The 14,149-nt window shown below is 47.3% G+C and overlaps 1 protein-coding gene across 1 annotated transcript; it reads left to right on the forward strand.

The window, feature by feature from the left end:
- The first annotated feature begins 1,023 nt into the window (after nucleotides 1-1,023).
- Nucleotides 1,024-13,946, forward strand: PPT1 (palmitoyl-protein thioesterase 1). Its single transcript, XM_084815960.1, has 9 exons — nucleotides 1,024-1,147; nucleotides 4,241-4,350; nucleotides 5,499-5,626; nucleotides 7,254-7,324; nucleotides 8,056-8,158; nucleotides 8,270-8,360; nucleotides 9,675-9,773; nucleotides 10,866-10,937; nucleotides 12,975-13,946. The coding sequence occupies exons 1-9, from the start codon at nucleotides 1,033-1,035 to the stop codon at nucleotides 13,095-13,097; spliced, it is 912 nt and encodes a 303-aa protein (XP_084672086.1). The 5' UTR covers nucleotides 1,024-1,032; the 3' UTR covers nucleotides 13,098-13,946.
- The last annotated feature ends 203 nt before the right edge of the window (nucleotides 13,947-14,149 follow it).

Below are 14,149 nucleotides of genomic sequence, written 5' to 3' on the forward strand. Positions count from 1 at the left end.
AGCATTCCAGCATAAGCTTTTGTGCTCACTTAATCAAATGCATAGAGAGTTTCAGGTTTATATGCATTGCATGTTGTGGTTTTGTAAGAATTGTAAACCGTGAGGTCAGAAGGAAATAAAATGCAAAAAGTCACAAATCACATTATTAACAGTAGCCATTCATAGAGCAGTTGATCCTGACAACAGAAACACGGTGGGGAGACATGATAGAGGTGTGCAAAATTATGCATGGTGTGGAGAGTGTGGATAGGGAAACTTTTTTTCTCCCTCTCTCAGAATAGCAGAACCCAACGGGGTCATCCCATGAAGCTGGTTGGTGGGAGATTCAGGACAGACAAAAGGAAGGGCTTCTTCACACAGCGCATCGTTAAACTATGGAATTTGCTACCACAAGATGTGGTGATGGCCATCAATTTGGATGGCTTTAAAAGGGGGCGGGGTAGGCAAATTCCTGTAGGAGAAGGCTATCGATGGCTACTAGGCTTGAGGGCTATCTGATACTTCCAGTACCACCACTTGCTGGGGAACATGGGCAGGAGGGTGCTGTTGCACTCGTGTCCTGCTTGTGGGTTCCTGGTTGACAGCTGGCTGGCCACTGTGTGAACAGAGTGCTGGACTACATGGGCCCTGGGTCTGATCCAGCAGGGCTCTTCTTATGTTCATCAGGTAATCCAGTTAACACAGGTAGTGTGATAGACATCCTTTATCTCGATTAAGCCTCTGGCGATGTAATAACAGGTCTACTTCGTCCGCGCTATTCTACACAACACAGATTATTCCCGGGTCAGTGCGTTCAAGGGTGGCAAAACCTCGATGACTCTTCTCCGAAGTGTCCTTCGGGAAGTTTGGGTTACAGCGGGGCTCCCCCCCCCCCAACTACATTCCCCAGAGTTCCTCGGGGCAACCTGTGCTCTGCGCACTCTCCCCTATTCCGAAGGGGCGGGCAGGCTGGGCCAGACCCGCCTCCCTTGGTCACGTGACGCCCCGCCCTTTCGCCCGACGCCGGGCTTCGCGTCACATGACAGATCCAAGATGGCGTCGGCCAGGCAGCCGGTGGCTTCGCTGCTTCTGCTGCTGGGCGGATTTGGCTGGCTGAGCTCCGGGAGCTGTGCAGGGCCGGTGCCGCTCGTTATTTGGCATGGCATGGGTGAGTGAGCGGGCTCAGGGCTGCGTCTCTGTCGCTTTTGGCTCGTGGGGGCGTTTTAATTAAAAAAATTTTTTTTTTCCAGTCCTCATAACCATTCTGAGAGGTGGTTTGAGCTGAGAGGAAATGACTGGCCCCGTTAAGCTTCATGGCCGAACACAGATTTGAACCCTGGTCAAGCAAAAAGCAAAAGTAGGCATGTCGGCCGTAAGAAAAATCCCCAAATCCACACCTTTTATTAAAGCCAAGCCAAACATCGCACAACTTGTGCAAGTTTTCGAGGCCTCAGGATCTCTTCGTCAGACAAGTTACCGTGCAGGCTTCCTGCCTTCAGTGTGAAGTCATTCTCCCCCACCCCTCCTTCTGTTACTTGGGCGTACGCCCCAATGGGACTTCTGAGTAGACATGTGTAGGATTGTGCTGTCAATCTTTCATCAAGCAAATGTTGGATTGATGCACAGAGTAGGCAAAGTAAATGTGATTTAGGCTACAGTCCTATACAGAGTTACTTGGGAGTAAGCCCTAGTGGAGTCAATGGGACTTACTTCTTAGTAGACTTGGGCTTGGGTTGAAATACTGTTTCAGCTATGAACACACCATTTCAAAACTTCTCATTTGGGGGTTTCAATGAGAACTTTGTGGATTTCCTGTCTGAGTTTCAGAAGGAAGAGGAATACAAATGTGCCAAATAGCTGATAACGTAGGCAGAGTTCTTCATCTGCTCCTAGTATTGTAAGAATGAAAGTAACAAGGACTGAACTGTGAAACTGAACTAAGTTTCCTCCACCAACTCAGTCTTCTGTTGTCTGTCACTGTGTAGACTAGACCCATGAGGCTCACCAGGGGCAAAATAGTGGCTAAGGCAGGTGGACGTACACGAAGAGCTACAGAACAGGATTCCTATTATGGAAGAATTATGGAACAGCACGTTCTCAGCCCAGGAATTTCTGATCAGTACCAGAACAAACTCATGTTCTGTGCATGTGTTGGAGGCTCTGTGATATGTGCATCAAAGGGTGAACATTTCTTCCTAGTCCATTCACCATCCTCTGTGTCAGCCATCTCCAACATAGTGCCCTCCAGATATTTTGGACTACAACTCCTAGGATTCCTGACCCCAGCCCATGCTGGCTGGGGCTGGTGGGAGTTGAAACCCAAAACATCTGGAGGGCACCAAGTTGGGGAAAGCTGCTCTGTGTCAGGCGTAGGCTGATGTGCAGAAAAGGGCAACTAAGGGTGCACTCCTATGCTTGTTTAGACAGAGAAAAGCCCTACAATTTTCTCTGTCTATACAAGCATAGGATTGCACCCTAAAATGATCAAGGGGCTGGAGCATCTGCTGTATGAGGAAAGGTTACAACTGGGATTGTTTAGCTTAAGACAAGTAAAGAAAGACATGGTAGAAGTGCACAACATGATGCATGGTGTGGAGAAAGTAATACTAGAACCTGGGGTCATCCTGCAAAGTTGATTGGTGGGAGATGCAGGACAGATAAAAGGGAGGACTTCTTCACACAGCACATAGTTACACTATGGAATTCACTTCCACGCGATGTAGTGATGGCCACCAATTTGGATGGCTTTAAAAGGGGGTTGTACACATTCCTGGAGAAGAAGGCTATCAATGGCTACTAGTCTTGACGGCTATATGCTACCTCCAGTATCGGAGACAGTGCACCTATGTACACAGCAGCTGTTGGGGAACATGGGCGGGAGGGTGCTGTTGTGCTCGTGTCCTGCTTGTGGGTTTCCTGTGGGCAGCTGGTTGGCCACTGGTGCACAGGATGCTGGGCTAGATGGACCCTTGGTGTGATCTAGCATGGCTCTTCTTATGTTCTTATGTTTTTGGACTACAAGTCCCATACTCCCTGACATTTGGCCAGTTGTAGACCAAAACATCCAGAGCGCACCAGGTGGCCTACCTCTGCTCTCTACACAGCAGGCTTTCCCAGTCAAAACATTTTATTTGGTGCCAGCAGGTTACTAACTGGCAGGTAATTGATCCAGCCTCTTTCACCCAGCTAAGCAATTATGCTTATTTCTCTAGGGTTAGTATCCCTAGAATAATCTCTCTTCTCTAGGCATAGGCAATTGGATGTTTTAGACTAGTCCAAAACAAGTCCAGCTGCAGTATAAAAGAGAGCATTTCTGTGCCTGCCTAGAAACTCTACAGGTTCCTGACTTCTTTGACTATTGTCAGTGATTTAGACCTTAATGAAACTTCATTGGCTTGCACTCATTCATATTATGGCTAGTTTTGTGTGACTGGACAGCGTTAAAAAGTCCAAGGTGCCAGTCTTCCTGGCTTTGGCGTCTTAGTCGCTCTAAGTCACGTTAAGCCCATGGCTACTGTGTGTGAAGTTTGAAATGTGGCTGTGCACTCCCTTCCCCATGGCATTTTTAGTCCTGTTTGACATTTTTCTCTAATGATTAGTCATCAGGCACTTTTATCCATTTTTTAAAGGAAGCACACTTTAGAGTGCAATACTATGCCTGTTTAGACAGAAAAATGTCCTACAACTCCCAGGGAGTTGTAACTTTTTTCTGTCTAAATATGCATAGGATTGTGCCCTTACTTGCTCAACCAGGGATAGGGCGTGAATGATGGCATTTTCCTGGGGAAGGCAATTCTTACAGCCTCCATCCTCCTCTATAATCTCTTGCTGATCTTTTTTTTCTCTGCCAACCCTTTTGAGGTTGCCAGGGAACCCTGGGTCAGCCCTGTGATTGTGGATGGGGAGGAATGATTCCTCTCTTCAAGGGTATTCTTTCTCTGCCAGCATTCACATTTTGTGGCTTATGATCTAAATTCATGTCATGAGCATCCCATTAACAAGGCTGGGAAGCAGAGACAGCAGACTCCCTGGGCCTTGTCCAAAGCTGCAGCTCATCACGCAAAATCCTATAAAGTACAGTGTGTGTGTGCGCGTGCGTGCGTGCGTGCGTGCACACCCATGAAAATGTATCTTGTTTTCTTTTTCTACTTCAGTCTAAAAAATATGCGAGTGAACAGTCCAGATTTCAAAACGGTGCGGATTTTCTGGTTCTTAATCTTCTCTCTTCCTCCCCCCACCCCCTTTTGTTTTGAAATCATAGGAGATAGCTGCTGCAATCCGGAGAGCATGGGTTACATTAAAAAAATAGTGGAGAACAAAATCCCAGGAATTTACGTTCTTTCTCTAAAGATTGGCAGCAATTTAATTGAGGTGTGTCACTTTCATTATTACTGTTCTTAGCATGCAGAGTGGTTAATACAGTGTTTCTCACACTCTGTTAACTTCAGCCTCCCTCCCGTCCTTCTGGAGCATGCAGAACCTTGCATGCAGTGGTGTGCATGCAGCCTGCTGCTGCAGCATGCAAGTACCTGTCAGTTGGGGCCCTAATCCAACACCGGCCTTAAGGGGAGGACAGCATAGAGCATCTTCGACCAGCTCCAAAATGTGTGTACAACAACACACCAGTAGGGCAAAGCAGTAGCTCTTATGCTCAAAACAGGCTAGAATGACAAATCCAGCGGTGATAAGTGAGGGTCCTCCCTTGTCTGGCTTCAGGGGAGAAAGGCTAGTGGGGTGTCTGTTGATGGACAGGGCCCTTGTTAGGGTGATTGATTATTATTATTACTATTATTATATTACATTTCTATACCGCCTCTTAGCCAAAGCTCTCTGGATGGTTTACAAAGATTAAAAACATTAAAAATACAATATGCAAAATTAAAATAACATAAACACACAGACAGTATACACAAAGACAACATATATCTAAAAACAACTTTGAGCAATCAGGCAAACTCATCATATGCTCCCAAATGCCTGGAAAAAGAGAAAAGTCTTGACCTGGTGCTGAACAGATAACAAAGTTGGCAGACCTCATTGGGGAGATGATTGCATAATTGGGGGGCCACCAGCAAGAATGCACTTATTTAAAGCAAAGACTGAAAAAGTGGTGGGTTTGGGATTTGCTCGCTCCATAATCCTAAAGAGTAATCCTGATTTATTAAAGATCGGATAGTAATTGGATTGGGACACAGATCTGCTTATGAGCCATTTGGAACCGTGCTGGCATCTCACTGGGCTTCATTTAAGTTGTCTCTGTGCTCCGAGTTCCTATCATTACTCTAAATGGCTTGGGGCTCATATTGAGCTAGTTGGTGGCTGGGGCATGCTGGGAGTTATAGTCCAGCACATCTGGAGGGAACCAGGTTGGGGAAGGCTGGAGACTTGCTTTTAAAAAAGAGAGGCGAAAGGGGTGGCTGCCCTCCTCCCTGCTCCTGACGACGGGCCTGTGAAGCACAGCCTGTTGAAAGGCCTGGCACTGGTTGCATCTTGTTCCTTAAGTTCCCCATTTTCCTCAGGACATGGAGAACAGCTTCTTCATGAACGTGAACGACCAAGTGAAGCTCGTGTGTGACGAACTGGCAAAGGACCCCAAACTGCAAGGCGGCTACAACGCCATGGGCTTCTCGCAGGGAGCGCAGTTCCTGTAAGTGTCTCGAGCAGAGAATGGGCAACGGACCTTGAGTCGAAGGGGAGGGGCCGCAGCTCGCTGGTGGAGCCCTTGCTTTGCATGCTGAGGGTCTCGGGTTCAGTCCTCAGCCAGGAATGGACTAGGGGGACAAGCAGTCTGACCCAGTGGAAGGCTGCTTCCTGCCTCCCTGGGACTTCGTTGAAACAGAGCACTAGACTGCAACCATCTCAGGTGTGAGGCCCTCTGCAGCCTAGGAAGCTACTTCAGACTGAGTCAGATCCTTGGCCCTTCTGGCTCCATGTTGTCTGCTCCAGCCTTCCCCAACCTGGTGCCCTCTAGATGCATTGAACTGCAACTCCCATCATTCCCAGTCAGCATGGCCATCTCCACTGACTGGCAGTAGCCCCCCAGGGTTTCAGACAGGGCTCTTTCCCAGTCCTACCTGGAGACCTCTGGGGCTGAACACGGGATGCTGTGCATGCATTGCATGTGCTTTACCACTGAGCTGTAAGGACCTGTAGGGGTAACTGTTCATCTTCCTCCTCGTCTCCGTTTTGCTCTCCCTTTCCCGTATTCTCCTCTTTCCACCCTCTTTCGTGAAAAACAATGTCAGCGACCAGCAACGCACACACACTCATGGCAGCGATGTAGATCATAGACTCTTGGGGCTGGAAGGGGCCTACAAGACCATCGAGTCCAACCCCCTGCTCAGTGCGGGAAGCCTGATTCCCAGGCGGTCTCCCATCCAAGTACTAACCAGGGCTGACAGAGCAGCCTTCCCAGCCTGGTGCCCTCAGGAAGTGTTGGACTACAACTTCCAGCACCTGGAGGGCAGCAGGTTGGGGAAGGTTTCCTTAGGGCATGACTCAGGGTCGTGATCCACCTGTTGAGAACTGGGCAATAGAGGGTGGAACTCCTGCCCACTTCAGTTGCTCAGGAGAGGGGAGGTAGGCCACTTGTCATCTTGCAGTTCTGTAGGGATGAGGGAAGCTGCACCTGTCAAAATTCTCTCTTCTGAATATTACAGTAACAGGAGATTTGTCCTTTATCACATCCACTTGCAGTATTTCAAGCTACCAGGTCACAACTGAGAGACTGAGATATTGTCTTTGTCTCTCTAAGCATGCTGCAGCAGAGAAACCGTTTCTCCTACCCCGTTCTCCTCCTCCTGCCTACTGTGGGGTAAAATAAGAGGAGCCCCTTTCCTTCTGAGCTAAGGCTCAGTACACTGTGTGCTAAAAATACATTAACATTCTTTGTCACGTTAATCCAAATTCTGCAATGAGAAAAATCTGAATTATGCAGTTTATGTAAATCAACCAAATTAGTATATTTCATTTTGAATGTATTCTACTATTTTTTTTTACCATTTTGTATATTCTGATTTTGCTAATCTATGGTGGAGGAACCCAGACATGACAAGGGGAGCCCTCTAAATGGAAAAGATAGTCCCCCACAAATGGAGGTAGAAATAAGTGTATGTTCATTTATATTACAAAATGATATTCAGATAAAATGTAGCACAGCTAATGCAAGTCATCATCACACAAGTGCTGTGCTCAGGGCCCTGGCACCACAGATTTGTTCAGGGCAGGGGGCTTCTGCCTTTGCGGACTGGTCTGTTTCTCCTTTCTCTTTGCAGGAGAGCAGTGCTGCAGAGATGTCCATCTCCCCCTATGTTCAATCTGATTTCTGTGGGAGGTCAGCACCAAGGTAAACCCATCAGGCTCCTCTTCTGTCTTCTATATGATGCGATTTGAGTGGACGAGTTATGGCATAACACAGGAACATACGAAGATGCTTTATACGAAGTCAGCCCACTGGTCTGCCTAGCCCTGTACAGTCAGCACTGACTGGCAGTGGCTCTCTAGGGTTTCAGGGAGGATTTTTTCCCAGCCCACCTACCTGGAGAAGCCAGGGCTTGAACTCGAGACCTTCAGCATGCAAAGCACAGCCACTCCCTCATCATCACAGCAGGGTGGAGTACATCTCCCCTTTGAAAGTCTACTCAGCTTGGCTCTGGGTCATATGAACCTGCCTGCTTCTAGAGATCTTCAATGGAGGCTTCTAGAGATCTTCCATTGTGGGGGTGGGGGGGGTGCTACCAGGAAAGGGGCCTTAGTGCTGGCACCCAGGCCGGGTGAAAGCTCCCCCTCCCCCCCAGGTACATTGGCCAGGCTCCACCATTCTCATCTTTCGAGAGCTTCTCCTAAATGGAATTTGGCTTTCAGGCTAAAGGGGTTCTTCACCCCTGGTGTAAGGCAAGGATAGCTTCCATAAGGGAAGCGAAACAGGAAGAGAGTTTGTTCTCCCTTGATGCCCCTTCAAGCCAGTGATGAAGCAGACATCACTTACGCCATTGTCTCCAGGTGGGATGCTTATTTGCAAGGCTGGTGCCACATTGAGATTCAAAATGCCTTTAAAGAGATGTCTTGCTGCCACAGGTGTGTACGGATTCCCGCGCTGTCCTGGGGAGAGTTCTCATTTCTGTGACTGGATCCGAAAGATGCTAGATCTTGGGGTCTACACCAAGCTGGTCCAGGCGCGGTGAGTTCAGTTTGGCAGGAGACAAAAGGGTGCGAGCACGTGGGATGAGCAGCCGAGGCTCTTTCGGGCTCGTGTTTTGAACTCCCGTTCTCTCTTCTCTCTCTGGCGCAGCCTGGTCCAAGCACAGTACTGGCATGATCCACTGAACGAAAAAGAATACCGGAAGGCCAGTCTCTTCTTGTCTGACATCAATCAGGAGCGAGTAAGTCTAAGTGGCTTGGGCTGGGCCAGGCCTTGGGTGTGGGGTGCTGTGTCCGCTGCTCTAACAAACCTAACACCCCCACTGTGTAAAGCACTGAATATTTTCAGAAAATTCTGTGGGGCTGGAAGGGCTTAAAAGGAAACCCAAAAAGGAGTAAATCACACAAAGTTATGCGTATAGTTTCGCGCCCTGGTCCTGGGGCAGGGGCACAGGACCCCTTTCAGCCCACCGGCCAAATTCCATTTTGAAGACATTCCCAGGGGCTGCACCCCAGTGGTGGGCATGGCCAAAGGCAAAGGGGGCGGGGCCACAATACCAAAAATATCCATGGCACCAGCCTACTTTAGCTTGGAGCTCTGACTGCCAGTCACTAAGCCTTAGGAGAGGCTTTTCAGCCGTTTAGAAGGGGAGGAAAGCTGCACAGAAGCCCGGAAGCCACCACACAATCAGCATTCGGAGGAAAGGGGGTGGGGCCAGAGAAAAAGGGTCATATTCTGAGGGCGTATGATGGAGCAGCCTGGGTGAAGTTAAGCAGGTCTGGTCAGTGCCTGGGAAGCCCACATATACCATCTTGGGGGAAAGGTGGGATCAACAGATAATTGGTTGTTTACACTGTGCTCAACATCTAAGCTCCTCCTCTGGCTGCCTACTCTGAGGGAAGCTCGGAAGACAGCAGCAAGGGAGAGGGCCTCCTCAGTGGTGGCCCCCCAATTATGGAATGATCTCCCCAATGAGGCCCACCTGGCGCCAACATCATTACCTTTCCAGCGCCAGGTTAAGACCTTTCTGTTCTCCCAGGTATTTGGCAGCATATGATAGGTTTTAATGGATCCTGGATTGTCTTATGTTTGCTTATGTTTGCTTGTGATTGCTTGTTCGAAGTTGTTTTAGATATATCTGCTCTTGTCTGTTTGTGTGTTTTTTATGTCTTTTAATCTCTGTATACTGAATTTTTAATGTTTTTAATCTTTGTAAATTGCCCAGAGAGTTTTGGCTATTGGGTGGTATAGAAATGTTAATGACAACAGTAATAGTAATAGTAGTAGTTGTTTTACATTTTGTACTGGAAGCTGCTCTGGGAGCTTTGTGTTGAAAAGTGGAGTATTACATATCTAAAAGTAGACACACACATATATATAAATTGGCCCATTGGCAAAATATAGTTGGGGCATGGAATTAACCCAGGATTTGAATGTAATTTTAGCAGAGCCATTGACCCAGCCTGGGAGCAAGATTCCAAGTGGCTTGGATTCAATCAAACCCTCTTTCCCTCTGTTTTGCTGTCTCCTGTTCCCACCCCGCTGCCTTTTCCAGGGCATCAACCAGACTTACAAGAAAAACCTGATGACTTTGAGGAAATTTGTGATGGTGAAGTTCCTCAACGACACCATGGTGGACCCTCCTGCCTCCGAGGTGAGCAACTTGGGAAATGCATTGTGCATGTTGGGAAAAGGCATGATACAAAAATCAGAGGATCTGCTGCAATGGAGGACTGAACTCACCAGCCAGATAAAACAGTGGGAGAGAAGGGAAGGAGGGAGAGGTTCTCACATCCTTCTTTGCCTCTAGTTTGTGAGTACTTTGCTCACCTATTGAGAAGACTCTGCCTGTGTCTTTTTTTGTTGATATGGGCTATGCATGTCTCAGCTGCTCCTCGTCCTATTAAATAGTTGCTGTTTGGAATGTGGGTTTGCACTGATGACACAGCCTAATCTGTTTATTCATGTCCTCCAAACTCTGACACCCAATAAAACATGCTGGGCAAGTTTGCTTTAACTACAGAGCGTTCCTCTTGAAAAATACTACATCCCAAGCTGCTAATCTGCTTTCCTTTTGTGTTGTATCCTTTAGATTGTAAGCCTGTGGGCAGGGACTGTCATTTATTTTGTAAATTGGTGGAATAAAAATGCTATAATTAAAATAAATTTCTACCAAATTTAACATTGGGTTAAGATTTTGCATTGATCTGATGGATGCCAGGATGGGCCTAGCAGTAATGTTTTATTGTCTATCGCCATGGATGATGACTTCCAACTTGCCCATCATCTCTGCACCCGTTTGCATTGCCTTTAGGGGACACTGGATTGCACTGGTGGAGGATGGGGGCACCAGCTCAGCCTTCATAACTCGCATGCAGGGGGAGTCCAGGTGCAAAAGGGAGATAGAAGCTGGGGTGTGTTGGATGGAGCTGGGTGTGTTAGGAGAAGCTACCCTCTTCCTTCTGCCAAAGCTTGTCCCGTAACACCCTGTTGCTGGGTTGTTGATTGTGATGTCCAAACCTGGAGTTGTGGGTTGTTGGGGGAGAGACAACCGAAAATTGTAACCCAGGAACAAACTCTGGGTTGTCTCCCCCAACCACCCAGGATACAGGGTTCAGCATCATAATGAACCCAGGGGTTGAAAAGTGTGAATTGGGTCTTACTGGCCCTTCCAGGCACGTGTGAACTGGGCCACAGCAACAGGAAATGTCTCATTTATCTCCCACTCCCCCATCTCTTTCCACAGTGGTTTGGTTACTACCAGAGTGGACAATCCAAAGAGACCATTCCCTTGAAAGAAACTTCACTGTACACAGAGGTAACTATCATGAATAGTGTGTTTTTCCTACGAAGAATCTGAAGCTAGATAGCATCTGTTGTTGCAACCATAAATATCTTCTGAGTAACCAGAAAACCCATTTTCTGTTATTGCATTAAATTATCATAGCTAGGAAGAGCCTCATAAATGTTACTTTACAAACATCTTGCTGAGTTTGAAATACTGTCAGGCTCACATAATTGACAGGATGACAACAAATGAGATGGGGGAGGCATGATGAGGCTGGAGAAGGCCACGGAGGGGAATCTTTTACACCCTGAAGAAGTCCTGACCATTGGAAGTGCCCATGGCCTCTGCAACAAAGCTAGGTGCATGCTTTAAAACAGGGGCGGCAGACCCATGGCCCCTCTCATGATGTTGGATTACAACTCCCATCATCCCTAGCCATTGGCCATGCTGGCTGGAGTTGATGGGATTTGGAGTCCAATACTATCTGGAGGGCCAGAGGTCCCCAACCACCTGCTTTAAAAAATAAATGCATACCAAGGCTGTTCTCCATGTTTTAAGGAAAGACTTCAGTAGTTCTAAGGAATTCAAATGTGTGGGATGTTTTGGATCTCCCTCTCTGAGGTCTGTCTTTGGAGAAGAGTCGAACTTGCAAAACCCCTCCCAGCCTCTGCAAACCTTTCCTCACTGATGTTGGAGCTCTGACGTCAGTAGAGGCAAAAAGGTGGCATTCTGTCTGGGGAGGCACAGGATCCAAACTCTTCCTTTGGCACCAACCCTGCAAATCAGTGCAGATTAATTCCTTCCCACTTGAATCCTAGAGAGGGAGCTTGGAATAAGGGGTGGTGGAGGAAGCCCCAACGGAACAGGAATAGAAACTCTGCTTCTCCCTCCCTCCTGCTGCGCTGGCATGAGCTTTGGGTATGGCAGATCCGCTACTTTCTCCCCTCCTCCTATGGTAGGACAGTTCTGCCTGAACCTTTAGTGCACATCACAAGGGCAGGGCTTTTATTTTTAGTGCTGCATCCTTTTGATTAAAAACCATCTTAACTGACTAAAGAAGCATCCCTGATTAACTGGCAGTGGAGGCTGGTGGCTCTGATGTCTGGGGGGCGGTGAATCCACTCCGGGTTTCAGTCAGAACTCTAAAGGAGCCCTCCAAGGTGCGGAGCACCTTGGAGAGCTCCTTTAGAGTTCTGACTGAAACCCGGAGTGGATTCACTGCCCCACTGACATCAGAGCCACCAGCCTCCACCGTGAATTGGGTGAGTATGCTTCTTTCTTCAAAAATATTGCCAGAGTTTAATGGCTTAAACTAATATGATAGTTTTGTAAGGGGATAAAATAACCCTCAGCAACAGTCTTTTTTCAGCAGTGGCATTGTGACTTGCCCAGTACCACCCAGTTAGTTTCCTGTTTAAGCGAGGGTTGGATCAGCGTGCCATGAGACTGTGGTGAAGTAGATCGTGTTGGTGAAGTAGATCATAGACCAGGGAGGCCCAGGTTCAAATGTCTGCTCAGTTGTAAAGCTTGATGGGTGACCTTAGAACAGTGACTTCGCAAAAAAAAAAAAAAAAACACCCCAAAAACTACACTGTCCTGAACTCCTTGGAGGGCGAGGATGAAAGTTAATATTACCTGGTTCTTTCTGCCCAAGCATGCACAAAGTAACTGGTGCCCCCATTTGACCTTCACCTCTTGCTTTCTTCTTTAAGTTATATCCACAGTAGATTGCAACTTAGACCACAACTTAACTCAAATTGTGGGTTTTAGCATTTTACAGAAATGTCCTCAGTGCCCTCAAGTTACACTGATGCAAATTCTGTGGAGAGGAAGTCAAACTGGTTTTAAACCAGTTTACGATTGCCTTGGAGGTGCAGTTCTGAATACATCTGCAGCCTGATCCTATCATGGTTACTTAGAAGCAAGTCCTGCTGAGCTCAATAGGACTTGCTCCAAGTGCTTAGGATTGCAACCTTAGTATTTTAATATATTTTGGCAAACCAATTACTTTGCATGGTTTTCTGACTAAAAGGTCCCTGTGTAACTCTGGCATGTTCCTTTTCTCAGGATCGTCTGGGACTGAAGGAGATGGACCAAGCTGGGAAACTGGTGTTCCTGGGAGCAGCTGGAGACCACCTCCGCTTTTCCGAAGAGTGGTTCTATAAGAACGTCTTACCGTTCCTGCAGTGAAACTGGTGCTGGTCTTTTTCTTACCGAGTCCAGTTACGTATGGGCCTAGTTTGGCTGCTCTGCATAGCACTTGCCTGGAGGGAGAGTATTACCTCTAACTTGCTAGATGCTTTCATCTAAGGATTAACACTCTTAATTGAACTCCAGGAGAAGTGGTCTCCCTCTCAAAGAATGGGAGTGTATTTGAATGAAGACCTTCCCACTGCAGAGACTTTAAAGAGATGGCACCAGATGTGATGTGGTTTACCGTACTCTTTACCCCCACTTCTGCCATATGTGCCAAAAAAAGCCCATTTGACTATATCAGAGAAACTCTTGTTTTCTTTGATGTAACTTCAGCGATTTTGTTAAGATAGGCAGCAATCAAAAGGAACCCAAATGCTGGTGAAACAAGTTATGCAAGTCTGTGTGAATCTACTGAGAATGCTATATTGTAATTACTACAGCTTTTAGAGCTCTCAGGGAAGGGATATTCAATATCTCTTAGAACAAGAGAGGAAGGGACTGGGAGGGGTTGCACTGAGCAGGGAGGGGTGCATTAGCTTAGGTTTCTCTGTAGCGAAGAACTCCAGACCTCCTCAAAGATGGAAGGTGCCGTTCTCAGTTCTGAAAGCAAGGAGCTCTGTGACACAGCAGAGCAGCAGCAGATTAACATCCGCCAAAGGTGAGGTTAGACGACTTTATTTTGGGAATAAAATTAACTTATAGGGCAGCGGGCATAAAAGTGGGCGGGATGCTGTTAGGAAATGGTATAGTTCAAGCTTTTCTGCATTGTATTACGTTGTCACAAGAGAGCACATGGATATTTTGCAACTTAGAACATTCCAATAAAAAAGGAATTTTAATCAAGGTGATGTAGTTGACATGGCCATTAGGCTTAATTATCTTCACAGAGGACTTTATAGACACTTTCTTGCGCAGGAAACAGCACACAGCCTGCTGGCACTAGCAAAATTAGCCAGACTTTAACCATGCAATCACCTGGGTTCTACAGCCCAGAGTCTGGATGATGCGGTGGTGGCCACCTCTTGTGTCGTTACCACATCCTGCAC

The sequence above is a fragment of the Heloderma suspectum genome, chromosome 10 (genome assembly GCF_057233095.1).
Source record: "Heloderma suspectum isolate Gila_16-S chromosome 10, 16-S_ref, whole genome shotgun sequence".
NCBI classification, from domain to species: domain Eukaryota; kingdom Metazoa; phylum Chordata; class Lepidosauria; order Squamata; family Helodermatidae; genus Heloderma; species Heloderma suspectum.